Genomic DNA, 27,849 nt, shown 5'->3' on the forward strand with positions numbered 1-27,849 from the left:
CCCCACATCTGGGAACCAGGACCCTTTCCCCTGTGCTCAGCCTAGGCCACTGGGACGGCACCTCAGACTCCGGTGCATACTGAGACCCTTTCTTTTCTCAGTCCTCTGGCTGGCTCCTGCTGGTGCCATCCCTCCCTGTAGTGGCCAGGAGCCCACTATTTCTGGGGCTAATTCTGTACCTACCCTCAAGAAGAAGCCGAGGCACCAACGTTTTCTGGGGAATGCAGTTGGGACTATATAGAGCAGGCCTGCCCAGGTCCATGGGGCCCCTGCTCCCTTCCTGTCCCCTTGCCAGCCTGGTAGCACACGGCATGCAGCAGTAAGTACTGCCACAGCACGGCGCTGTGCTGTGGCCTAGGTAAAGCAGGTACCAGGCCTTACTTCACTGAGGAGCCAGCCGGTGGTCTGTCCCTGCGTGGCTGCTCTGGCTGGACCCTGGTACCGGCCTCTTGGGTAAGTCACGATGCACGCCAGCTATGGGGCACCACCTGTGGCTGAATAGCTTAGGACAGTACGAAGCTCCACTTTGCATGAGGGACAGCAGGACATCCTAGGAAGCTATTAAACTGTCACTTGTATAGGTGCCTGTTCCTCACCTACTGGTGACACAGGGAACACAGGCAACATTAGAAAATAATCATTTATTCTCTCTAGGGAATGGGCAGGAGCGCCTTCTGAGTCCTAGGGTGCCATCCATCCTTAAATAAACAGTCAGCGGCCACCTGCTCACTCGGCAGGTGGTAGGCAATCAGGAGCTGTGGGTGGACTTTCTGCCAGTGTGGGTTGGCCCTCAGTCCCATCCCTAGGACGGAAGACGAGCTCTCCAGCCTGCAGCATCTGCCCGGCTGGCCACGTGCTGCCTGGCCCATACTGCTGGTAGAAGTCCGCATCCGTCTGGAACATGACCAGTGCCTGGGCTGTGTGGATCCGAACATGCTGGGCTAGGCTATTGGCATCCAGGAACTTGTCCCCACAGGAATCACAAGCGTAGAGGATGTGGGTGTTGGGGTCTGTGGAGGTGGGGGCTGTGGTCAGGATAGGAAGGACCTTGGGTCCACTGGCGTTCATGCCCCAGACTGCCCCTCTCACCTTCTTCCTGCACTTGCTTGACAGCTTTGCTGATCTCAGCTTTGAGTACTTCCGTCTCGTCAGCTGTCACTGCGGCCCCCACTGGTACCACTGTGGGCAGAATCAGCAGGGAGGGTCTGAGGCAGAAGCCACAAGGAGCTACCCCATTGTTGCCACTGAGGCCAGCTGCTGTAGCTGCCCTCTGCCTGCTGCCCTGCCCACAGTGCACACCTGTGAGCTGAGTGACCGCTGTCGCTGCCAGAGCCTCAGTGGCCAGGGTGACCATGTCGTCCACAGTGACCACGCTGACCTCACCACCCTCTTCTGGCTCCAGGATCTTGATGCCCGCCTTGCCCTGATGCACGGTCTTTACATGAGAACGCAGGTTGTCTACCCGGTTGAAACCACGGCCACACTTGTCACACAAATAAGGCTTCTCTCCTGGTGGGGAGGCAAGTTACCCTCCTGCCACCTGCAGGCCTCCCAGTACCCAGCAGCCCCAGCTTTTCTAGCAAGTTCTCTAAGGCAGCCACCAGAAGCCCGAGTGCACCCTCCTCCCAGAAGGCAGGTGGAGTCCACATGTGCACCTCAAGGCTCCCTGCTGAGCAAGTGTGGCATGGGGCTCTCTACCTCCACCCTCCCCCGGGGTCCCACGCAGGCAGGGACATGGCGGGCGCTCACCGGTGTGGATGATAATGTGCTTGGACAGGTCCCCCACATTCACGAAGGCCTTGCTACACACGCTGCACTTGTGTGGTCGGATGTTGTCATGGTGACGGATGTGGTTGGCCAACTGGCTGGACTGGACAAATCTACAAGGTCACAAATAAGGGGCTCATGTTGACCCACGGGAGCTTCAGTGTGGAGGGATTTGGAGGTTCCCACCACTCTGGGACACAGCCTGAGATTTGTCCTCACTCTCCCTGGGGTGGCAGGTTGCTACCTCTTGCCACAGCGTTCACAGACGTAGGGCTTCTCCCCCGTGTGTTGGCGTACGTGGGCGATGAGGGAGCTGGCTTGGGTGAAGGCCTTACCACATATCACACACTGGCACGGCTTCTCACCTGGGGCAGAGGCACATGGCACTAGCACCCGCTTGGCTCCCCATTCCCCTTCCACAGCCCACACATGGCCTCCTCACCCACCCGTGTGGATCCGGACGTGCCGCTGCAGCGCGCCTGGGTCGGCAAACTGCCGCTGACAGTGGGTGCATACGTACGGCTTCTCCCCGCTGTGGATCCGCAGGTGCCGCTTGAGGTTCCCTTTGGATAAAAGGCGAGACATGTGCTGCACTGTGAGGGCCGGGGGCAAGCCTTGGGAAAGGGTGCTCTGGGCCTACCTGAGGTGGTGAACTGCTTCCCGCACTCCCGGCACTTGAGAGGGCCATCGGCAATGTGGATCTTCAAGTGGGCCTTCAGGTTCCCCACCTGCACCCAGACAGGGGCTCAGAAGGGTTCCCTTGGACCCTGGTTTCTCCCCAACCCCGTGAGCAAGGGAATAACGGCCTTCCTGGTTTCCCCACGGGGCAGGGCTCTATTCCTGATAGAAGCCCAGGTCCCAGCACTGGAAGGAAAAGCAACCACAGCCCTCCGGGGGACCATCCTAGGAGAGTCCCTGTCCATAGACAGTGGCTGTTGAGTGCTATCGCTGGGAGCTCAGGAGGGTGCTCAGGAGGGTGCACACCTGGTTGAACTTTTTGTCGCAGTGAGGACACTTGTGCTCCTTGTCGGTGTCATGAGTCTCCAGGTGGCGCATCTTAGAGGTGGGGTCAGAGAAGGAGCGGCCACAGTAGTCGCACTGGTAGGGTTTCTGGCCACTGTGTACCAGCTGGTGGCGCTTGAGGTTGCCTGAAGTGGTGAAGAGCTTGCCACAGTCCCCGCAGCGGTAGCGCGCCTCCCCGGAGTGCCTCTTCTTGTGCAGGTTCAGCAGGCTGATGAGCCTGTAGCTCTTGCCACACTCCTCACACCCATAGGGTTTCAACGGGCTGTGGGTCAGAAGGTGCTAGGTGACAGGAAGGGGTGCCGCAGGGTCCCAAACAGGCGCCCAGTCTGGAGGAGACAAGGTGGGTACCTGTGTGTCTTCTCGTGAGCCTTGCACGCTGCGGGGTCCGAGAAAGCCTTGCTGCACTCCCTGCATGAGAAAGGTTTCTCGCCCGTGTGGATGCGGATGTGCCGTTTGAAGTTCCCTGTGTGCGTGAACTCCTTCCCGCAGTCCTGCAGGCGCAGCAGGAAGGGTGCGTGAGGGGCTGCAGAGACCCTGGAGGCTCAGGGCTGGCACCGCCCACGGCCCCGCACCTCGCACTTGTGGATGATGGAGCCGTAAGCCTTGGACTCAGTGCGATCCCCGTAGGTGCCCGAGCGCAGGTTCTGACCCTCCATGCCAAGCTCCTGCCCAGAATCTGTGCCGGCAGACTCTTCGTTCTCCTCAGGAGGCTCCCCGTTATCCAGAAGCATCCCCTCTTCCTTGACTGTGGCAGGCCCTGCACCCTCTTCCTCTTGTCCGTCTTCTCCTTTGCTGGCTGGCTCCACTTCCATTTCTGCACAGAAAAGAGCAGGTACTGAGGGCGTGGCTGAGACCAGAGCACTTTCTGGGTCTGGCCCAAGTTCCCCCTCACTTCTTTAGGTGACAGTGACTCCAGGATCTGAAACATTAGTAGTGCCCACTTAGAGAGTATGCCACCGCAGGCAAATGTGTGTGGGCATTTTCAGGCAATCAAGTCCTTGTGAGGTTTCTGGGCAACATGGCACACCATGTGTCGTGCGCAGGCAGGGCTGAGCAGGAAGCTCCAGGACTGTGTCAGGACGCTTCCACACTAACAACAGGAACGAGCAGGGGATGGGGACTGGCAATGAAGACAGCTCAAGAGTGAAGGAAGCAAAGAGATGAAGTGAAGGATGAGTCTGAGAGGACAGGCTAGAGACAGAAGAGAGCCGTGACCCACGAGGGTGTGGAGGGAGACAAGCCCTGGCTGGGGGAGGGGCACCTTGCTCTGAGCTCTCTGATAAGGCTTCGGCTTCTGCAGCCGCCATGCTGCTTGTGGGGTCCGGCTTGAGCTCCACAGGTGGAGGCTCCCGGGGAGCGTCTGCCTTCTCCGTCTGCTCTGCGCCTGAGGAGGGACGGGAGGCTGGATTGGGACTCTGTCCAGAGGCCAAAGAGCTCTCTTCCATGGCCGGAATGGGCCCTGCAGAACAAACTGTCTGAGCTAGACATGAGCCAGAAACTTATGGGAGTGCATACCACCAACCTCCCAGACACAGGCCTTTTCTGTCCTGGGGCCCAGGCTGCACAGGTGACAGGCAGGGCCACCTTCCAACTGTCCATGAGACCAGATCACAACTCACCACTGGATGCACTTTCTGCCTGGCCACCCCGCTCCTCCTTGAGTTCTCTGCCTGGGCCTGTGGAGGAGCTGCCTCTTGCTTGGTCCAGCCTGCTCAGCATGGTGGCAGTGGCCTTCTCGTCTTTGGCTCTCTTGTCTCCTCCTGGAGACAGAACACAGCAAACTTGTCATTTTCATCAAGTGTTTTTCATCCTCCAGAGGGATGAGGAGGCTCTGAGGCCCCTCAGGACCCCTAGGTACTTCTCTAGTGTGTTCAGGGACCGTCTCAGGCTAGGACACTGATTCACAGCCCTGCAGCCTCCACAGCACAAGTGAGATGATCTTACACGGGCAGTGTGAACTGGATGTGAGCCAGTGCTCAACAGGAGAGACCTGACCCCTTATAGGAGTCTATGGCCTTCTGAGGATGCCCTAAGAGGACACCAAAAGAGCTGAAAGGGCAGCTACAGGCTCAGGTGTGGCCGAGGTGTGGCTCCTGCTCTCTGCTGCCCAGAGGTAGAAAGGGGTAGGCATGGGGACCCTTTCCAGAAGTGCTAGCCACACCTTAGCAGTGCCCCCCACCCCGCCCCCAGCAATGAAGGCAAGGTAAATGAGGAACCCAAGACCCAGTGAGGAGACCCAGAGGCAGGCAGGAGCTCCAGCAGCCACTTTTCAGGAGCAGCCAGCCAGTGACCTCACCTTCCACAGCTGAGGCATCTGCGCTCTCCCCAGTGGTGCTGGTCGGCTCAGCGAGGGACTTGAGAGTGTGGCAGGCTGTGACAATATCCTGCATCTGAAGGAAGCTGGCCACGGCCAGAACATCGTCCACGTTCTCAGGGCTAAGGCTCAGCTTAGCAGTGTACATGAACTCCAGCACCTGCCCCAGGCCTGTCGAGGACAGGATGGCTGTCACACCCACTTCAAAGGCCTCACCACCTGTCTGCTGGGCTGGGGACAGCTTCTAAAAAGATGCACAAGGGGACTGGACATCCCTCCCTTCTGACAATGTGGTCTTCCAGACCTCCTCACCTGCTCTACCAAACTCTCAGTCACCTGTTTCCACATCTATAAAATGGGAGAGTACCGTGTCTTGACTATCTCAAAAACAGATGGTAGGACTGCTCCATCCTCCCTCAAGTCCAGCCCCATCTCAAGCCTGTGTCCCAGCTAACTCCTCATTCTTTGCACAGTCTAGCTGTCAGCTCCAGGACTGATGTGGCCACAGAGAGGACTCAGGAAGGTCTAGGGCCTGCCTGCCTCGCTCTGACCCTGCTAACAAGGCTGGTCCTCCTCTCTCCATGCCCTAAGCATACTGTCAATCTGTCCCTCTCCCGCCTTGGTATCTACAGGGTCAGATGGGACGTGGGACGTGGCCTGCTGGCATTGCCCTAGAAGGGCTATGCGTGACGAGGCCCCGGCATGGTACCTGCCGCATTACTGATGTCTAGGTGCACCACGTCCTTCTGGTCCACAAAGAGCATCTTGAAGTACTCGCTGCAAGCTGCCAGCACCGCCTTGTGAGCCTTGAAGTCAACGCCGTCCACCACAAAGGTGCAGTCACAGAGGAGGCCCAGTTGCCGCTGCTGGTTCAGCTGCTCCAAGACATGCTGGCTGTGCTGGGGGAAATCCATGGCTGCAGAAAGCCAGAGCCTGTCAGCACCGAGAGAGGATGCCAGCCCAACTCACTGCCAACTGCCAAGCAAGCCCAGGTAAGACTCACAGAGGAGACAGAGAATGAAACATGGGAGAGGCTTTTCTACCGAAAAAGGGCAGATGACTCCAGACACTTACTGCAAGCCAAGGCAGCCCAGTCATTCCCAAAGCTTACTCGACAAAGCAAGTTCCCCACAGCAGAAAGTATCAAGATAGCCCCATAGCAGAATACACACTAGGTAATGAGCCAAGAGGTCAAAACAGCGAACAAATGAAGCAAAGCGATTATGTGGTCTCACAGTCCAGTTGACCACGGTTACCCAAGAGCACACACACTCTTAGAATAAAAGGCTTTGAGTGCGGGCGGCTCTTCCATCAGCAGCTGTGGCTCTCTCCTCCTCTCTCACAGGCTCTGGGAAGTTCCCTGTGCACTCAGTGGCTGGCTTCTTTAGGGTGGGGATCTTACTCGGTCTCTCTCCTTCCCGGCCTTTCCCACCCCACCCTGGCTCAGCTCCTCCCACCCTCTCGGGCACTACATAAGGTAGGCCAATCTGCTGCCTGCCGAGGCATCTGAGCGGGGAGTCCTGATCCAAGAGCTCCTCCCTTAATGCTAGGAAATCCCACAGCCGTCCCAAGGCTTCAGAGCTGGTCCTGGGCTGGTCCTCAATTATGAACTATACAGAGATAAATACTCAATCGCCCCACTGCAGAATCTCCCCAAGACCAGCAATCTTCTAGGGAAACAAATGGGTTTTTCTTGATAGAAAAAACTTGTTTCGGAACATTTCAAAATAAAACCTGGCACCGTGTGAGGCTAAAGTGCATAGAACAGTAACAGCCTGTCACTCCGGAACCAGGCTGCCCCTGAGCAGGCGAGTGACTTTGGGGCACTGTGCACTGGCTGCTCCTGATGCCACCATCCCAGGCCGTCACTGGCCTACAGCCTGGAGCCGCAATGGCCGTCTGAGGAGAGCCAACACAGGCCATGCCCCTCACACCAGCACAGGCACATTTACCGCCCTGTGGTTTCTGGAAACTTCTGAGTGTGTGCCTGCAATCTCAGCAGGACGACGCTGATGCAGGAGGATACTGATGCAGGAGGATGAGGAGTTCCGAGCCAGCCAGAGTCACTGTCTCAAACAAGAAAATATGTAGGTGCTGGGCTAAGAGGAAGTATCTAACGGGGAGTGTGGCAGTGGTATCAGGCCAACTGCAAGTTCAAACTGAAGACCTGGCCATGTTCTCCCAGGACCAAGCAGGGACACTGCTTTTGGACCTGGCAATACCAACGTCCACAGCTAGAAGGCAGCCTGAAGCAAGAGAGGCACAGGACACCCACAGCAAAGCCATTGGGCACCTTCTCTGAGCTAAGGGTTCACCACCTTCCGGATGCTGCAGCTCTGTGACACAGCTCATGTCGCGCTAACCCCACGATAACATCATGTTCATCACTTCTTCTTCATAGCTATAATCTTCTTGGGTTATGACTCCTAATGCAAATATTGTCTTAGGCGACCCGTGTGTAAGAGTCACTAGGCCGTGAGTGGTTGAGAACCACTGCTCTAAGTCCTCAATCCAGAAAGAGCGCCATGTCACTGGTGACCTGAAGGGATGACAGGGTGAATCTCAAGAGTTGCTGCTCAGAGTGTAAGATACTGAGACACACGCCCAGGCCTGGGGGTAAGTGCCTTTCTGGGGTGCCCAGGAGATGAAGGGTGCACACACCAAGGCACAAAGCAGGTGTGGACACCCCATGCCAGAGTGCTCCTCGTCTTCTGAGGTTGGGAAGCTGTGGCTAGTCTGGACCTAGTCCCCATCTCCACAGCCAGTGAGCCACCTGAGTGCAGATGGGGAGCTGACATGCCACGTTTGGTTTGCTAGATCCTGAGTGACTGACGAGTGCAGATGTGGAAACCGGCGGTCTTGGTGGAGCCCCGGCCTCCTTCCTTTGTCCAGGGTGCTCACCTAGTGCCAGGCCCACCATGACCCTGTCATCATTGTTTCCCTGTGTTCTGCAGCCCTCACTCTGTAGCAGAGCACCCGACTTAGTAAGTGGACCCCAGAGGGATCCACTTCTGAGAACCCCATGAGATCCTGTGAGATCCTGTGTGGCTGCTGCTCTCCAGGCCCCATGGGACTCCATCAGTGCGCATCTGAAGTTGGTTTTTGTTTGTTTGTTTTGAGACAGGGTCTCACTGTATAGCCCGGACTAGCTTAGAGCTCCGAGATCTGCCTACCTGGCTGGCTGCCTTTGCCTCCCAAATGCGAGGTTAAAGGTGTTTACCATTACACCCAGCAAGTTCACGGCTTCTAAATAAAACAAACAAAAAGGAAAGCCCAAGTACCAACCACACAAGGTCAGTGGCTCCTCAGTTTCCTAAGATCCTGGGGCAGGGGCAGGGGCAGGGGCAGGGGAGTGAGCTACAGTGGGGCTATTAGCCTGACAAAGGGACACTCGGGTGGCCCCTGGAGGCTCCTCAGTTCATATGGTCTGGAGCTCCAATCCACTCTGCTCAACTCAACCAGTCCCTCCAACAATGGAGAAATAGTATCTATTGAGTTGTGCAGCCTGACTGGTCACAGAGCCAGAACACCACACCCTGCTCACCTGCACACTGAGCACACAGCCACTCTGGGCATCGGCTTTTCTGTTGCTGCCTCAGAGATGCAAAGACTAGAGAGAATTTCTCCAGACCTAAATCCGGGTTCTCCCCCTGGCTGCCAAGGGGCCAGAGTGTCCCCAGTGGAGCAGGGGCTCAAATTCTTTACAAGGTTAATTACACAAACTCAAATGGGGGTGGGGGGTTCGCCCTTAGTGCCCAGCAGCCATCTGTTAGCAGGAAGCAGAGAGACATATTCTAAGTACTCTTTTTAGTCCCTGTATGGCATGGCCCCTACATCCGTTTACTTGAGCACTCTGGGTGACTAGACCCACCAATCATATCCCATCACCCCTCCTAAGCACAACCTGGAAAATGCCTATAATACAATCCAGCAGTGCTGAGACAAATGGACAGCATGCTAAACAGAGCACCGATCGAGGAGGGGTAAACGGTCTCTGCTGACAGGCACTTCACACAGACTGACTGCACGGTTAAAACCTGAGGCCACACTGCTCCATGAGGCCAACTGCCTGGCTGAAGCACCAGGATGGGGGATGCAGAGCTCCCTCCCAAAGTCACATGGCCTGCCTGTCAAACCCTGAAACCTGATCCAAGTCACTGGCAGCCCTGGTCTAGCATGAGGGGTGGTACCACACCCCTGGACAGAAAGCAATCTCCCACAAAGGAAAAAAAAACAACAACAACAAAAAACCAAAACTAAACACACACACACACACAAAGCGGAAAAAAAAAAAAAAAAAAAGAAAAGAAAAAACCCAAAGAAAATTAAAAAAAGAAAGAAAGAAAGCAAGCAAGCAATCTCCCTCAGTCACACACACTGAGCCTCGCTGGCTCCCCACAGACTGGCCAGTTCCAGCTTCCACATAGAGAGGTCACCTTTCCTGATCATCCAGAAGGACAAGTGGCTCAACAGATCTAAGTACGCTCAGACCAAGGAAGCACAAGTTCACAAAGGCCTCCTTGGGAGGTTGAAAGCTATGCACCCAGCCCGACTACCAGCCTGTCTCTGCATGTATAACCTGGCAGAGATGACTATCCGCCTGCTACCACAGTGCTCCACAGTGTCCAGCAAATGCTCGCCTTGTAGTGAGACCGTTTCTCCCATTTTTAGCAGGTTTTCCCGATATACAGATGTATGTACACACACACACACTCTCTCTCCATCTAGAAAGATAACCCTTCTTCAGTGAATGAGGGGAGAGAGTGCTAGGATCAAACCCAGGGCCCTAAGTGCCAGACCCCAGTCTCCTGGTCTAAGCATGCAGAACTTTATAGAAACTTCCAGGCCTGCTTGGAACTCCACCTTCCAATACATCACCCTCTACTGATAGTGCTACCCTGACCTAATGTAAGTTTACCAGTCCTGAATCCACAGTGTTTTCTGTAATTATAAAAAGCAAATTCCGGGCTGGAGAGATGGCTCAGCAGTTAAGAGCACTGACTGTTCTTCCAAAGGTCCTGAGTTCAAATCCCAGCAACCACATGGTGGCTCACAACCATCTGTAATGAGATCTGACTCCCTCTTCTGGTGTGTCTAAAGACAGCTACAGTGTACTTACATATAATAATAAATAGATCTTTGGGCCTGAGCAAGCAGAGGTCCTGAATTCAATTCCCAGCAATCACATGATGGCTCACAACTATCAGTACAGCTACAGTGTACTCATATACATAAAATAGCGGCTCAGACTCACTGTGCAGCACAGACTAACCCTGACCTCATAGCCCTCCTCCTGCACCTCCCACTGCTGGGACAGCAGCTGGGTGCCACCAGGGCAGGCTGTCTACTGGGGGGTCTCACTCGTCCTCACAGTCATCAAGAGGGAGCAGAGCAGGCGCTGGCCTTTTGTTCACTTTCATTTCTTGAGACACAGTCACATGAGTTCAGGCTGGCTTTGAACTTGTGATGGAGCCAAGGATCATCTTGGCCTCCTAGTCTTCCCATCTCACAAGCAGAGACCAGCATCCTGATCCTGTTTGTCCCAACCTCTAGAACTATAAGAACTACACCTGCTTAATCTGCCCAGCCCAAGGTACTCTGTTACAGCAACACAGAACACAACTAAGAGCAAGAGAAGCATTTGAGAAACAAGCTGTGAACTTGGATGGGCAAAGATCAGTAGGGCAGCCCAGCTCCCTAACGGGCGCCTGTAGTTATCAACTGGTGACCCCGCAGCTCATAAAGCAGACTGGGCACGGAAAACAAAGAGCAAGTGGCTTGATGCTCCTCTCTGCGCTCACCTGAGGGAAGCACTGTAGCTTTGAGCCTCCCGCTCGAGGAAGGGGAAGAAGGTTAACCGGCAATGATACCACATGTAATGCGGTATCAAGTGCTGTGCAGAGTCAGGTGAACTACCTGACAGTCAGCTGGAATGAGGAGGACCTCCCTGAGGAGGGAGAATTTAAACAAAGACCTGGAAGCAGGTGCAAGAGGAAGCTGCACCACTGCAAACCCAAGACCCAGGAACCAGTATGGCGCCATGGGCAGATGGCAATGCCCTTTCTTTCAAAGTGTCGTGCATGGTAACCATTTTACCCAAGATTCTTCTAAAGACACTTTTCTTTAAAAGCCTTGGGAGAACTGAAAACTGACTGGCAATACTCTGAAAGGACCAGGCAGCAGCTGAAGGACAGTCAGGGAGCAAGAAAGCCAGCAGCCATGTTCCAGTTAAGAGAGGCCAGCCTGGTCTACAGACAGGTCTACAGGAACAGTCAGGGCTACACAGAGAGACTGTCTTGAGAAAACAAACAGCAGCGTATGTAGGAGCTGATGTAATTAGCTGTTGCCACAGCAGTGGGCTGTGAAGGGAAGAAGCCGTTAGGGGGAAGCAGAGGAGGGCACACAAGTTCTGTCATGAGAAGCTGGCATGGGGGCACATTCCCTGAGAAGAGGAGAAACAAGAACCTTGTCAGGCAACTGTAAGCACTAAAGGAGGGGACAGTGGATGAAGCAAGAAGCAGGCCAGCATATGGCTAGGGGCTAAGGGCGCTTCTGTCAGCTTGGTGACCTGAGTTTCACCCCCCACAGTTCACATGGCCCGACAGAACCAGCCCCAGCCAATTATCCTCTGAACCCTGCATGTACATCATAGCACACACACGGACACACATACACACACACACACACACACGCACATGCACACGCACACAAACATATAAATGTATTTTTTTTAAAAAGAAAAGAACGAGGGAAGAGTGTCAGGAAACGAAGGTGCAGGGACAGACTGGGTTGTGCCAGCCAAGCTGGGGCACGGCTTATCCTCCACAGGCCACGAACAGCCAGCAGACCAGAGCCTGCCAACTGATGGCTGCAGCTGCCTCGGGCAGTTGGCAGAGTGCTTCTGTAGCATGCGCAAAGCTCTGGGTTCAGTCCCTAGCACTGTACAAACCCGAGTGTCAGGCCATTCCCAAAATCCTCACTACAGAGTCTGAGGCAAGCCTGGGCTGTCAGGCCCTGCCTTATAAATAAATAAAGCTGACATGACAAAGTTTTCAACAGAATGGCTGGAACCTGAAAAACTGGTAACAGCCCCCTGCCGACACTGGAGGAGCTTAGTCTCCGCCCTCCACAGACCGCCACAGAACAGGGAAGCACCTCTCCCTTGAGGGGCTCGGGGCCCCTGCCATGTTCAGCACGGTCCTGAGCACTTCGCTGCTGAGTCACAGTGTGACTGAATCATGCTCTGAGAGACACCCACATCCTGCAGGGCTCCTGAGAAGAAGAGAAAACAGTGAAGGCACTCCTCTCAAAACGAGCTCATGGGGACAGTTGCCCGAAACCTTGCTGTTTTACCACTTAAAGAGTAAAACAGAGGCAGTTACAGAAGAAGGGGGTGGGCTAGGCTGGGTATTTCCTCAGTCAGAGACCTTTTCCATCACAAAACCTTTAAGGTATTAAGGGTGTATCCCGACACTCACTCGGGGTTGGTACCACAAGGCTGGTGTAGAAGACACCTGTAAAACCGGAGCACCAGGAGGCACAGGGGAGAGCAGTGAAGTTAGTTCAAGGCCAGCCTGAGCTATCCTGGGAGGCTCTGTGTCAAAATAACAACAAAAAACAAGCAAAGAGCCGGGCGTGGTGACTCACGCCTTTAATCCCAGCACTCAGGAGGCAGAGGCAGGCGGATTTCTGAGTTCGAGGCCAGCCTGGTCTACAAAGTGAGTTCCAGGACAGCCAGGGCTACACAGAGAAACCCTGTCTCGAAAAGCCAAAAAAAAAAAAAAAAACAAGCAAAGAGGCTTCACTGAGGAAAGACACAGCATGGCCATCCCACAGAGAAAGGACACCAACTGTCACCTATAGTCTATGATCTCATTTTCCTTTAGAGCTGAATGGTATTCCATCACACACTCTCACACACACACACACACACACACACACACAAGCGCATGCTACTGCTGTGATGGCCCAGCCAAGCTCGATGGTAGGATGCTATTGATGAAGATCACACATGCTCTGGCTGCAGGACAGGAGAAGCCAAGCTGGACTGAGACAGAAGCCTCCTCCCTGCTGGCTAGCCCACCCTCGTGGTGTCAAGAAGGTGCTAGGAGACTACTGGGGAGAGCATCAGCCCGGCTGGCCGTGCTCAGCTATGGAACGTCCCTAGGGAACACACTCCTCACTGAGCACCAAGAAAGGCCCACTGCCGTACCAGTGCGAGTCTGTTATGGCTAACCAAAAGCTTCCTGAGTGGCTGAGATGCTTCCCAGAAGGGAACTCACACTTGGTGCTGTAATCCTGGTCGGAAGCTTGGGGCTGGAGAGGTCAGAGGGAAGCTGCTGCCGCTTTCCTAAGTGGATTAGACATGGCCATGAGGGCTGGTGAGATGGCTCAGTGGGTAAGAGCACCCGACTGCTCTTCTGAAGGTCCAGAGTTCAAATCCCAGCAACCACATGGTGGCTCACAACCATCCCTAATGAGACCTGACGCCCTCTTCTGGTGTGTCTGAAGACAGCTACAGTGTACTTACTTATAATAATAAATAAATCTTAAAAAAAAAAAATAGACATGGCCACGAGATTCCCTTCCAATACCTCTGTTACTGCACAGAGATCGGTGCTGCCAGCAGACAAGGTTCTTTGGGAGTGGGCAGCAGTAACTCCTAATGTGTGCAAGTGAGGCAAGTCAGCCACAGCTGGGTACCTGCATCACCCTTCAGGGGAGGGGAGGGCAGAGGGATGGAAGAGTCTGAGGAGGGTGAAGCCAATGGATCATGACACGGCCCTGGCACTCTTGTGCTCACAAAGCTGTGACCACCAGACCCATCAACATCCTGCGATGGAGAGACGAGGGGCTCGTGAGGTGCCAGCCCTCTGAGGGTCATAAGACACTAATGGTCCCTAGAAAGAAATGTTCGTGCACCTGTAAATAACTCCTCACCCATGTTCCTGTAAGCAACCTTAATTACACTTACTGGGTTAAAGAGGAGGGGGGAGAGGGAAGGAGCAGGCATGAAAGGGGGGGAAGGGGTATAAAAGCTAGGTGCTAGGAAGAAGGGGAGGGAGAGAGGGGGGGACATGATGGGACACAATGTGCACATGTATAAGGTGAGGAATGAAATCATTACATATAACTAACGTGCTGACACATGTGTCCCGCACACTGCACTCTCAGCACATGGCGGGGAAGGCTGGACAGTCAGGAACTCAAAGCCAGGTCAGACCTCGCAATCTCATCTCCAAAGAAAAAAGAGCAGAGTAAGACCTGGTGGCCCTCGGTGTGGCACGCCTTCTTCACGTGCAGACTTTTCCTGGGCTTTTGTTCTACATAAGATTGAATGCCAAGGTCCCTTCTAGGGTGGTTAAGATTTAATAAATGTTAAAGGACCGAATCCACTCCTGAGTGTGACTCCGACCAGCACGTGAAGTAGGGCAGAAGCCTCAGTGAGGACAGAGTGAGGAGCCAGTACTCAGCAACTGTTTTAACTTTATATTGTCTTAGGGCTGCCAACAGTTCCAGGTCATGGTGATGTACACGTGTAATGCCAGCGCTTGGCGCTGAGGCAGGAGGACAAGGAGTTCAAGGACAGTCTGGTCTCTGCAGCAAAATCCTGCCTCAGAAAACAAAATCCAGGAGCCAGAGTGGTGGCGCCCTTTAATCCCAGTACCGGGAGGCAGGCAGATACCTGGACACAGGCCTGCTCTATAGCATGAGTTCTAGGCCAGCCAGGGCTATGCAGAGAAACCCTGTCTCAGAGATACCCAAACAAACAACAAAAACCAGGCCTGGAGAGGCGGCTTGGGGCTTTCAGAGCCCAGGTACAATCACCAGCAGGGACTGGGAGAGGGAGGCAGCTTACAACCACTTGTAACTTCAATCCAATGCCCTCTGATCTCTTCAGGCACTAAGCAGACATGGTACCCAGTCATACATGCAGGGGAAACACCCATACACACAAAATAAAATAAAAAACAAGAAACAAAGCCAGCCAGGGATGAGGGCACACACCTGTAACCACTGTATTTGTGAGGCAGAGGCCAGAAAGACAACTGAGCTGGGCGGTGGCGGCGCACACCTTTGATCCCAGCACTTGGGAGGCAGAGGCAGGTAGACTCTTGAAATTCTAGTTCCAGGACAGCCAGGGCTACACTGAGAAACTCTACCTCAAAGAGAAAGAGGGAGGGGAAGGGAGAGGAGGGGAGAGGAGGGGAGGGGAGGGGAGGGGAGGGGAGGGGAGGGGAGGGGAGGGGAGGGGAAAGGGAGGTACTATAAACATAGTAAAAGAAGTGAAGTGGGATGTTCAATTCTATGGAAACAAACTCAGGAGAGGAGAAACAGCTTTAAACCCTAGATAAAGAGGAAATGAGATAGCCCCACCCTCATCTGGATAAGGTCTCATTAAACACCACAGGCGGGTCTGGAAGATCTCTCCTCAGCCTCCCAGTATCAGGCTGAGATACAGAAGGTACCACAGCCATTATGAAGTTCTTTTAACTAAGCAGAAAGTGCTGGCACCAAAGATAGGACTGATGAATTACGTGAAAACAGGGAATTTCTTTTCCAGTTGGAGAGAGGCTCAGTGGATAGAATCTCTTTGCAGAGGACCTAAGTTTGATTCCCAGCACCCATATAGTGGTCCACAACCACCTGTAACACCAGTTCCAGGGATCTGATGCCCTCTTTGACCTCCACCAGGCATGCACGTGGTACAGATATACATGCCGGCAAAACACCCATATGTAAAATTTAAAAATCTAGGGCTGGTGAGATGGCTCAGTAGGTAAGAGCACCCGATTGCTCTTCCAAAGGTCCGAAGTTCAAATCCCAGCAACCACATGGTGGCTCACAACCACCCGTAATGAGATCTGATGCCCTCTTCTGGTGCATCTGAAGACAGCTACAGTGTACTTACATATAATAAATAAATAAATATTAAAAAAAAAAATTAAAAATCTAAAGAAACAAAGAATTTCTTTTTATCATGGAAGTAGAGAGCATGCATCCCAATGGAAAAAAAGGCCAATAATCATGAGTGCACTCCCATGTCTAAATAGCAAAGGGTGAGTGTCCAAGATAAACAACACAATATCCCCAGACAGGCTCTGTGGCAGGGACAGCACCTGCTCAGCTGGGAAGAGGGTGGGCTAGTGTCCACCAAACATCAAGACACCAAACCCGGGGGGGGGGGGGGGTGCTGAATGCTGTCTTCAGACTGGTCAAAGGGAGGTCATGGGAAGGTCAAAGGAGAAAACCTGCTACATAAGGCTGTCCTCTTAATATCACACACATTCTTTACACACACACACACACACCACATAACTGAAATTTAGAAACCGTTTTAAAAGACAAGCAAATAGAACAGTGGACATAAGATGGAAACAGACGTTTCAGAAAGGCTGGAGGGAGGATGACCCTCAAGGGCAAGTAAGTGTGGTTCTTGCTGCACAAAGAATCAGGACAATGCAAATCAGAAAGTGGACCATTAAAGAGGCAAGAGCAACCGGGAGGTGGAGGAAGTAGGGGCACTGTCCACCACCACACGACAGTGTAGCAACATCAGCAACAAGGTGGGCACACCTAGCACTAGGAAGCCAGAAGCAGGATCATGCCTTTGAAGCCAGCCTGAGCTACATAGAGTCTGAGGCAAACCTGGGCTACTAAACTACCCTGACTTAAAAACAAACATACAGCCAGGCGTGGTGGCGCACACCTTTAAACCCAGCACTTGGGAGGCAGAGGCAGATGAATTTCTGAGTTCAAGGCCAGCCTGGTCTACAGAGTGAGTTCCAGGACAGCCAGGGCTACACAGAGAAACCCTGTCTCGAAAAACAAAACAAACAAAACAAACAAAAAAAACCCCACCTGATATGAAGAAAACAATATTATCCTGAGTATTAAAATGCATAAAATTGGCCATGTAGTTCTACCCCCCCAGTGCTGCAGCGCCCAGAACTAAAACAGAGTTCTGCAGCATGAAGGGCAGGCAGCTCACTGAGTCAGCGAACTGCAGAGTCTCTGAGACCCTCAGCCAGCTCAGATGGAGGTGCACTGCCCTCTTCAAGCTCCGGCCTCTGAGCTGGGTGGGATGGACGGGAGGGTGATAAATGGACAAGACGTGGGTGGTGGCACCAACTCCACGGCAGATCCTTCAGGTGTGTGGTGACAGTGAGGCACCTGCCTGCCTCCTGGCCTGCACCTGCCTCGGCTCGCTTCTTGCGGCTGAGCCTCAGGACTCAGGACTGTGCAGACATGAGCAGTATCCCTCATTCCCTCCGACCTCATCCTCTGCTTCCTCCCTCTGCTATGAAAACCAGGCAGGCCTCAAACTCACAAGACGCCGGCCTGCCTCTGGCCCCAAGTCCCAGGAAAGCAGAGGGATTCCACCCAGCTAAGGGAGTTTAAGACAGCCTTTCAGATGGAAGGAAGTAGGCCAAGACCCTCGCCTAGAGAGACCAGCAGCAGACTTTTCAGGGCATGGCATATTCCCCAAGGTCCAAAGACTACAAACTGACCAGAAAGCTGGGGACTCCTGGGAAAAGCAGAGGCACAGCAGTCCCGACCTTCCAGGTGCCACTCAGCTAGGTCTGCCTAGGGGAGGGACTGTACCAGGCCATGCTGCTGTCTGGGCTTTCCTCCTTGAATCCCTGGCTGAGTCGCCCTGCACCTTGCGGCAGGAGACATCAGAGAGAGACACCTGCTAAGAAGCCACAGCACACCCTGTAGATCCCATACATGTCTCTAAGCATCCCCAGGACAGGAGGTTCTTAGCCCTACTTATGGATGGGGAAACTGTGTCCTAACCATGACACAAATGGCCCCCTAGACAGAGCCACACACCAGAGTTCTCACTGTCCATCTCTCCCTATCAGCAGGGACATTAGCATTAATTCAGTCTAAACTTTCACGGCCTCAGCCCAGCTCTCTGACATCAGGCAGGCCCCCAATCCCACTGCCCGTGACTATAAGTGCCTGCTTTTGAAACCCAGTCACACCAAGTGCCAGACACCAGGTGGTGTCTGATACATGCTGGGTACAGAACATACCTCAGTCATAGACAAGCCTGGCCACTCCAGCCCAACCACCACAAATCTACCCCATGCACCGTGGCTGGGAACACACCCAGGCCACTCAACCCCTCACTGGACTTTCCTGCAGAGCATATGGCCGGGCCCCATGCTCTGGACCCTGTGACTCTGGGACCAGGTTCTCATCCAGTGCCAGATTAGTACAACATCAAAAGCTTACAGGTAGCCGGGCGTGGTGGTGCACGCCTTTAATCCCAGCACTCGGGAGGCAGAGGCAGGCGGATTTCTGAGTTCGAGGCCAGCCTGGGCTACAGAGTGAGTTCCAGGACAGCCACGACTACACAGAGAAACCCTGTCTCGAAAAACCAAAAAAAAAAAAAAAAAAAAAAAAAAGTTTACAGGTGAACACGGGTTCCCTGCTCGCTCTCCCTTTTTGAGAAATGAAGTTCATATACAATGGCAGGACCATGAGGAGCCAGCATGGGCCTTTAGGATGGATGCCTGCACTTAAGCAAAAAACATGGCCAAAGAAATGCTGTTCCAGGGGCTGGAGAGAGAGCTCAGTGGTTAAGAGCACTGACTGCTCTTCCAGAGGCCCTGAATTCAAATCCAGCAACCACATGGTGGCTCACAACCATCCATAATGAGATCTGATGCCCTCTTCTGGGATGTCTGAAGACAGCTACAGTGTACTTACATATAATAAATAAATAAATAAATAATAAATAAATAAATAAATGCTGTTCCAGGTGCAGCTCATGGGACAGTGGTCTGCTCAGCAGTTAAGGGGCAGAAAAAAAATAGTTCTTTATGTTAGCCACCGTATTCTTAGGACATTCTCCTCATTGGCAGCTCTGGAGACTTGAACCCAGGGCCTTCAACAGGCTAGCACTACCAGTGAGCCACACCTCTGCCCTGTAAAAGAATTTTAGATTTCACCTACTTAAAATAAGATAAAAGCTGGGTGTGGTGACACACACCTTTAATTCCAGCACCTGAGAAGCATCAACAGACCTCTGTGAAAGATGAAGTCAGCCAGGACTACATAACAGCATCCAGGATAGCCAGGGCTATCCTGAGACACTGGATCAAAGAAAAAAAGAAAAGGGGGGGGGGGGGGAAACATGCCCAGGAATTCACTTTAGTTTTTGCTGGGAAAAATAAATAAGTGGATCCAGCCATAATCCTGAATTTAGGAAGCAGAGGCAGGAGGATCACCCTGAACTCAAAGCTAGCCTGGGTGACAGAGTAAGTACCATTTAGACTCTATTTTAAAAAAAAGCAAAGCAAGCTTTTTATCAACAATTTCACAATGAAACTACTACCAGGATTTTTCTTGAGTTTTTTTTTTTTTTTTGGGGGGGGGGGTCAGTTGTTTTGGTTTTGGTTTTTCAAGACAGGGTTTCTCAATGTAGCCATATAACCAGCCCTGGCTGTCCTGGACTGGCTTTGTAGACCAAGCTGGCCTTGAACTCAGAGATTCATCTGCCTCTGAATCCCCAAGTGCTAGGACCAAAGGTGTGTACCCCCACACCTGACTTAAAAACGTCCTGACCAGATGGTCTGAACCATGCTGAGTGTGCATAGCAATCTGGAGCAAGCTTCCATCCTTCAGTGTCACAGACACACATACCTCAGATCTCCAAAAGGCCGGGGGCTCTCTTCTCAGACAGTGTGCCTGTAGGATCTCCAGCTCGGCTCCCCGCCTCCAGCTCATCACCTGAATCAAAGACACCGGAGAGGAAGCTTCAGTGAGGCCCTGAGAGGACTGCTCAGTCTCTAGGGTCAGCTCTTCCTCCCATCTATCAGTCAAGCAAGTGCAGAGTTTAGTACGCAGCCTGGCAAAAGCCCTCAACCTATGGTAAATGAATGAGTACCGGCCTGCTGTAGAACAGCCTGTGTGCTGGGCCTGGGAAACAAGGAGAATGATCAGGGCCCCAGGCTCCTCTTGGTCCTGGGACAGCCCTGCCCAGCTGGTGATCTTACCCAGTTCAGTGCAGGTGGACTTCCCTGAGAGGTCCACAACACTGGCACTCACCCCAACGCATACCCCCACTCAGGTGACCTCTGCGGGAAGCCAGCCATAAGATCACCACTAGAGAGTGTCACTTCAACGTTTTTTGGTGGGGTTTTGGGTTTCTTGAGACAGGATCTCACACTACAACTCAGGCTGGCCTAGAGCTTGCAGTGTGGCTCCGGCTATATAGTGAATCACCGGTGAACTATCTACCCACAGTTCTGTCTTGGCCTCCCTAGTGCTGGGATTCTAGGCACACACCACCTCAGGCTTCCCTTTGCTCAAGCACACATTCCCCACCCATCTAAAGCTAAATCTTTCCCACTGGGTGTGGAGGCACAGGCAGGTGGATCTCTGTAAATTCAAAGCCAGCCTGGTCTACAAACCAAGTTCGAGGACAGCCAGACTCCAGAGAGAAACCCTGTCTTGGGGGAGGGGAGTACTAAATCTTCCCTCTTATTCACTGTACTCCAGGACCTGCTTCCTCCCAACATCTGTCAGTAAAGGACAGGGTTGCCCAACAAGCCTGACAACCTGGGTCTGATTCCTCAAAGCCCACAATGCAGTGGGGCACATCTGTGATCTCAGCTCTCTCAGGGAGAGCTACCAGGCAGATGGAAGGAGACTCGGATGGATGCAGGAAGCTAGCCTGCTACACTACACAGCAGGAAGGACAGAGACTCTGACTCAACACCGTAGAAGATGAGAACCCAATCAAAGTGTCCTCTGATCTGCACGCACACGACAGTTTGAAGAATGGGACAAACCTGATAACTCTGTGGCTTCTCACTGAAGTTGTCACCAAGTTTTATCAATTCTACCTCCAAAATTATCTCCTCCCACTCTGCATCTAATCTAAAATTACTCAAGGCCACCCTTAGACCTAAATTAGTCTTTTCTCTCTCTCTCTCTCTCTCTCTCTCTCTCTCTCTCTCTCTCTCTCTCTCTCTGTGTGTGTGTGTGTGTGTGTGTGTGTGTGTTTCATGAGACAAGAGTTTCTCTGTTTAGCCCTGGCTGTCCTAGAACTCTCTCTGTAGCCCAGGCTGGCCGCAAACCCAGAGATCCACCTGTCTCTGCCTCCCAAATGCCGGGATTAAAGAAGTTCACCACCACCACCCAGCATCTAGCAATCTCTAACTGATTTCAGGCCCACTCCTTTATGCCTCTTCAGCCTGCCTCAACCTGTCATCTTTCTGGTCCATAAACCGGCTTCTTAAATGCCTTCCCATTAACCTAAAAGTTAAAGTGCTGAACTAGGTTTGCAGGATCCCCCAAAGACTTAAGCTGAGCCTGCTGACTTTACCACCCACCTCTGATGGACGAAGAGGAGCTTGAACATTCTTACAAACAACACCTTCAACTTAGGATGCCCTTGTCCTTCTGCCTCACTCCCCCACGGAACCTTTCGGCTCAGCTTTCTGGGACAGGGGGACTCCCTAGATTTACCTAAACTGTGTAAGGTTTCCCCGAGTTAGGCTCCCTTCCTGCAGCGCACTGACATCTGGAAAGCCCGTTTCTTTCTCCCACGTGAGTCTCTGAGCTCTGAATGGTGATGCCGGTGATGACACTTAACAGCAAGGGACTTTCCACGCGTTCACGCTCTTAACTGGCCATGCTAGGCCCTGGACAACATACCACGTAACCCCTCACACATCTCAGAAGACAGATTTTATTATAACCCCTGTTTTAAAGATGAGGATACTGGGGTAGAGAGAGTCTCCGCTTGGAGCTGAGAACCCTAGTCGCACTCGGGGACCCAGTCCGCCCGCACTTCTGCTCTGTCCTCAGATCTGTCAGGGGCGGAGAGAAACGAGGGAAGCGGGATGGAGGGATGGATGATGAATGAATGAACGGTCTGTGACGGGAGGTCAGTGCGGCTCCCGGTCCGGGACACATCCAGGTCGCCCCCACCAGCCCCGCGCCGCCCCGCACTTCGCCCCCACGCGGCCGCAGCACGCCCACCCGCCGCAGCCGGCGCGCGGGGTCAGGGGGCGGTGACAGCCCGGCGGCGGGGGCGGAGATGCCACCAGCCGCGGTGTCACCCAGCCCGGGAGGCGACTCGCGCGCCCCGTCGGCCGCGCGGGTGCATGGTCACCCCTCCGGGCCGCTCCCGCCGCCCCGGGGCCCCGCGGCGCCCTCCGCCCGGGCCTCCCCTCCCCCACACAACCGTCCGGGCGGCCCGCGGCCTCGGTCCCCCGCCGCCTCGGGTCCCGCCTCCCGGGACTTCCGGGCCGCCGGCGCCGCCCGGGCCTCACCTGCCATGTCCCGAACCCCACCACAGATGGAGGTGCATCACGGCCGCGAGAAGGCCGGGGGCAGCGCTTCACAGCAGACAAAGGGCGCCGCCATGTTAGAGCCGGGCGGAACCGACCTCGCTGGCTTCCCGGCTGGGACTTCCGTCGCTGGCGCAGCGCTCGTCCGAGGTGCGCGACCGCCGGCAGGCGCATGCGCCATGCCAGCCGAAAGTTAGTGCTCTTCTGGAGTTGGACCCATTTTAACCCTTGTTTTCCGGCTCCACAGAGAGCTGCTGCGACACTTGCTGTGCACCGGACTCTGTGTTAAGCTCTTTACTGTTTATTGTCTCATTGCTCACACGATACAACCGAGTTCTTTCTCCTCTCTTTGGAAGGAGTGAAAACTTAGGTGCAAAAAAGGATTACTCACACATCTTTGTGACAAAGGAGAGATGTGGACCTACTTGTGACTCCCGTTATGGTTTTGGTAATATTTATTTATTTATTATTTATTTGAGTATTAGGGATCAAACCCAGCAACTCGGACTGGGTAAATTAATGACTCAGTGCAGCTGTCATCTCTGCAGCCATCTCCGGCTATTTACTTACAGGTGATACTTTTCCACCCTGACGAGAGACTTGTTTTCCTACCATGATGTTTTTTGCAAGAAGCCCACCACAGCTGAACACACTCTGATAACATCTTGTTTTTCTCTTACATATCCTGGATTTGTGGTTAAGTATCTCCTGCCGTACTCTCCAGCGAGTGCATATATACCCATAGTTGCCTTCCAATAAATGAGATTTGATCAGGATAGCCTGTCTTGTCTCCATTCTACGCATCTCTTGCCCCTGTCCCCGCTCTCTCTTGCAGACCCTGTTTACTGACCCGCGGATCAGGTCAGTGGCCCAAGTGCTTGCTTGCTACACAAGCATGAGAACACAAGCTCTATCTTGAAAACCACACTAAAAGCCAGGGGGCTGGCAGAAGAGATAGCTCAGAGGTTAAGGACACTTTTGCTCTTGTAGAGAACTTGGCTTCAATTCAAGTCACCCACATGGTGACTCCAATTTCAAGAGATCTGATGCTTCCTGCTATTTGCAGGAATTAGGCATACATACATGCATGCAGGCAAAATACATAAAATTTAAGTAAACATTAATAATCTAGGAGTGGTGCATTCTGTAATCCCAGGGATTTATTGGCCAGTCAACCTATCATATGGAAACCTCGGGCTGCAGTGTCCTGAGGGTTGGAAATTAGATTAGAACTAAAGATGCAGGTCAGTGGTAAAATACTAGCCTAGCATGACTGAGAACGCAGGCTCCATTCCCAGGGAGGAAGTGATATATATGGGAAGGGCATGAAGAAGGTCAGGGCTGGCAGCCAGGGTGGGTTTGTATTTAATTACTATGCCAGGACTGCAGAATATTAACTGTTACTTATAATTTCACTGAAAACTTTTCAAAGAACAAAGACTTAGCTGAGTGTGATGCACACCTCTAATCCCGGCACTCGGAGGCTAGAGACAGGCAGTTCTCTGACTCTGCACACTAGGGATTCGTGGTGTCATTTCTAGATGGGTCATATTCATAGCCTGGCCAGGGGTGTGGAAATGGAAAGATTAATACTTAGGAACTGGAAATAGAGATGGCTAAGTGGAACAGATGGTTCTCTTGTGTCCTCAATTCCTAAGTCTAAAATTCAATGAGACCCTTTGTCAGTGGAAGCTAGCTGTCCCTCCTCCCATTGAGGGCAGTTACTTTGCAAGAGGCTGCTAATGCCATGAGACTCCTCCATCACCTTTCAGTTTCTTCTAGCTCTACAAGGAGAGAAGGTTCTAGAACATCCTTTGAAGCCAGAACTGTGTCTAACCAAGGAGAAGACATCTTATATAGTAGAGCACTGACTGCCCTTCCAAGAGGTCCTGCATTCAATCCCCAGCCACCATATGGTGGCTCACACTCATCTGTAATGGGATCTGATGCATTCTCCTGGTGTGTGTCTTAAGACAACTACCATGTGTTCATATACATAAAATAATTAAAATCTTTAACTAAAAAAAAAAAAAAAAAAAGATGCAGGGCAGTGGTGGCGCATGCCTTTAATCCCAGCGCTTGGGAGGCCGAGGCAGGCGGATTTCTGAGTTGGAGACCAGCCTCGTCTACAGAGTGAGTTCCAGGGCAGCCAGGGCTACACAGAGAAACCCTGTCTCGAAAAACAACAAAGCAAAACAAAAGATATTGGGAACAAGCAAAGGGAACTTGTCTTAAATACTGCCATTTTATTTTCAGACTCCATTTTAATGATAGGGTGAAGCTAAGTTCTAGTTCCCAGGCCCTAGAGGAGATGAGGACTACCCAATAGCTGACCAGCTCCCATTAGTTATCGTTTGTTCCCCAAAACATAATGGCATGCCTCTTCCAGAACAGGACTCTTCCTAACCCCAAAAAGACCAAATGGATTTGATTGGACTGTAAACCTGCATTCAGTATCAGCTGACAGAGATAAAACAGGAAAGGAGGGGCTGGTGAGATGGCTCAGTGGTTAAGAGCACCCGACTGCTTTTCTGAAGGTCCAGAGTTCAAATCCCAGCAACCACATGGTGGCTCACAACCATCCGCAATGAGATCTGGCGCCCTCTTCTGGAGTGTCTGAAGACAGCTACAGTGTACTTACATATAATAAATAAATAAATCTAAAAAAAAAAAAAAAAAAAAACAGGAAAGGAAACTCCCTGTGCCTAAATCCTGATTGGTAGGAAAATGTAACTGTGACCTGCAACAGCTGATCCTGGTTTTTCAAGCTTAAAAGCTCTGTAAGGTCCTGGCTTGGGCTGAGTAGTGGGGGTCACAGTTCACCCCTGCACTGCTTTAAGGTCTGACAGATAAATAGTGGTCTGATTACAGTTTTTGTTATCTGCATTGAGCTGTTGAGTTGTAGTGGGTCTAAGCGGACCTCATAACCAAGACAGGGTCTCTCTGTGTAGTAAACAAGATTCCTGAGCCAGGTGCGGTGGCACACAAATGCAGTTCCAACCAGCTGGAGGCTGAGGCATGGGGGGGGGGGGGGGTGAGCTTTGAGGGTTTTTTATTTGTTTTGAAACAAGGAGAGCCCTGGCTGTCCTGGAACTCACACAATTCCACCTGCCTCTGCCTCTGAGTGCCGGGATTAAAGGCTTGCACCACCACACCCAGCAAGGTTGAGCTCAAGGCCAGTTAGCTACGTACTTTTAATTTTTAATGGGGGCGGGGGGAAGGCTGGAGAGCTAAGCAGTTTAAGAGCACTTACTGCTCTTGCAGAGGACTTCAACTTGGTTTCTGGAAGAAAGAAAAGAAAAGAAAAGAAAAAAGAAAGAGAGAAAAGAAATCAAAAAGGAAAGGCCATGACTGCTCCTAGGTAAGGTGGAGGAGAAAGTTTACTGTAGATAAAAGGGAGAGTTTAGCCAGAGGCAGACACATCTGGGAGAGTCCAGCCTGGTCTGGACCTTGAGCTATTCAAGGAGAAGGGGCGGGGAAGGAAGAGGGAGGAACCAGGAGGCCAAAGGTACAAAAAGAGCAAGAGAAGGCAAGCAACCAAAAAGGGCTGGAATGTGTAGGGAAAAGCATTGGGGGAAGGGCAGCCCAACCATTGGCTGAAGAGTTCAGAAGGTAGAGGGTGGGGCATGCCAGCCAAGTCCTGTAACAGGGTCTGAGGAATGCTGGGAGAACCTGGCATCCAGGTCTGCTTTGATATGTTAAATAGGCACCTTTGCCACCTTTGGGTTTGAAATTTAACAGTTCCCAGTGCCCACTTGGCAGCTCACAACGATCTGATCTGCATGCCTACATGAGTTTATTAAGGGCAGCTGTATACATGCGGTGCACATAAACTCACGCACATACACTTTTAAGGTGTAGACTTCAGAGTAGGCAGAGTGTTGCAAAACAAATGTCTGACTTTTGAAATTTGAAATGACGTTATTCATCATCATCTACAGAGTTCATGGGTGAGAGAGATGTGATGTAAGTAAGTAAGTAAGTAAATAAATAAATGGGTGGGGAGAACCTTAACGTTTGAAGTAAGTACTGTTGGATTTGAGCCGTTTGTATCTATTGTCTCAGGAATAACTGAGTTCAGCCTTCAGGCAATACGCTGGCTACACCTTGCTAAATCAGTTTAAAGTCTTCCTGAGCTCTGTAGCTTGTTCTCCAAAAATTAGCCTCACCTGAGTTGTAAGAATTCCACTTTAGCCAGGCAGTGGTGGCACACACCTTTAATCCCAGCACTGGGGAGGCAGAGGCAGGCAGATTTCTGAGTTCTAGGTCAGCTGATCTACAGAGTGAGTTCCAGAACAGCCAGAGCTATACAGGGAAACCCTGTCGCGGAAAAAAAAAAAAATCCCACTTTATAGCTGGGGGGATCAGCCAGCAGCCCAGGTTCAAAACACCTGAGGTGGGCTGGAGAGATGGCTCAGTGGTTAAGAGCACTGAGCCATCTCTGTGCTGAAGAGGTCCTGAGTTCAATTCCCAGCAACCACATGGTGGCTCCCAACCATCAGCAATGGGATCTGATGCCCTCTTCTGGTGTGCATGAAGACAATGTACTCATATATACTCACATACATGAAATAAATAAATCTTAAAAAAAAAAAAAAAAAAAAAAACCTGAGGCTTGAGATTGGTATCTGTAGGATGTCAAGCTGTCTTGGGAGTAGAACCCTCAACCTATGGGACCTGCCATTAACTCCATATCTTCTGAACTGAACTGAACTGAATGGAACACCCAGCTCGCGCCTGACACAAACCCGACCACTCCTTGGTGTGAGGAGTCTGTTGGAGAAGTGTGAGAGCGCTCGTAGGTGGAGTAACTCAGGGTGTGGTGGTTTTGGTTTTTTTTTTTTTTTTTTCCTTGTTCTGTACAAAGCCAGCAGTGGGAGGTGGGGTTCTCTTCCTGTCTCTCTGGTTTTCCTGTAGCACGCCCCACCTTCCTTTCTCATCAGGGAGAGTTTTCCAAATCCCAGGCCTCATAGGATTAGATGGAGCTGCTCCGTGGAATCCTGATAACCATCTCTCCAAGTCCACAGCCCTAACCAAGCATACAAAGCCCTTTCGAAATGGCCAGGAACCAAACCACGGGGTCTGGAGGTTGGCAGAGACATCCTTAGTGGGACCTTTCATCTACTCACTGAACATGGCCTTTCCCCAACTTAAAGAAGAAGCTCACCTCCCTCTAAGGAGCTGAGGCACTCCCCCTCCCCACCCTCTCTGTGCCCCAGGCTGTCTTCTAGCAGGTGACTTGGAGGTCAACATAACTTATGCCAAGCCAGGTCTGTCCACACATCCACAACAAGCCAATTAAAAGTGGGAAGCAGGGCTGGTGAGATGGCTCAGTGGGTAAGAGCACCCGACTGCTCTTCCGAAGGTCTGAAGTTCAAATCCCAGCAACCACATGGTGGCTCACAACCATCCATAATGAGATCTGACTCC

The 27,849-nt window shown here is 52.2% G+C and overlaps 1 protein-coding gene across 1 annotated transcript; it reads right to left on the minus strand.

The window, feature by feature from the left end:
- Positions 1-626: 626 nt before the first annotated feature.
- On the minus strand, positions 627-22,539 carry Zbtb17 (zinc finger and BTB domain containing 17). Its single transcript, XM_021160276.3, has 16 exons — positions 22,402-22,539; positions 19,763-19,849; positions 5,814-6,020; positions 5,087-5,275; positions 4,410-4,550; positions 4,052-4,174; positions 3,363-3,604; positions 3,139-3,281; positions 2,752-3,052; positions 2,408-2,495; positions 2,214-2,330; positions 2,012-2,132; positions 1,750-1,880; positions 1,300-1,509; positions 1,090-1,179; positions 627-1,010 (listed from the first exon to the last, which is right to left on the minus strand). Exons 3-16 carry the CDS (start codon positions 6,016-6,018, stop codon positions 727-729), a joined length of 2,385 nt encoding a protein of 794 aa, XP_021015935.1. The 5' UTR covers positions 6,019-6,020; positions 19,763-19,849; positions 22,402-22,539; the 3' UTR covers positions 627-726.
- Positions 22,540-27,849: the final 5,310 nt, after the last annotated feature.

This window comes from Mus caroli, unplaced genomic scaffold (assembly GCF_978045245.1).
Source record: "Mus caroli unplaced genomic scaffold, Mus_caroli_1 scaffold_6, whole genome shotgun sequence".
In the NCBI taxonomy this organism is placed as follows: domain Eukaryota; kingdom Metazoa; phylum Chordata; class Mammalia; order Rodentia; family Muridae; genus Mus; species Mus caroli.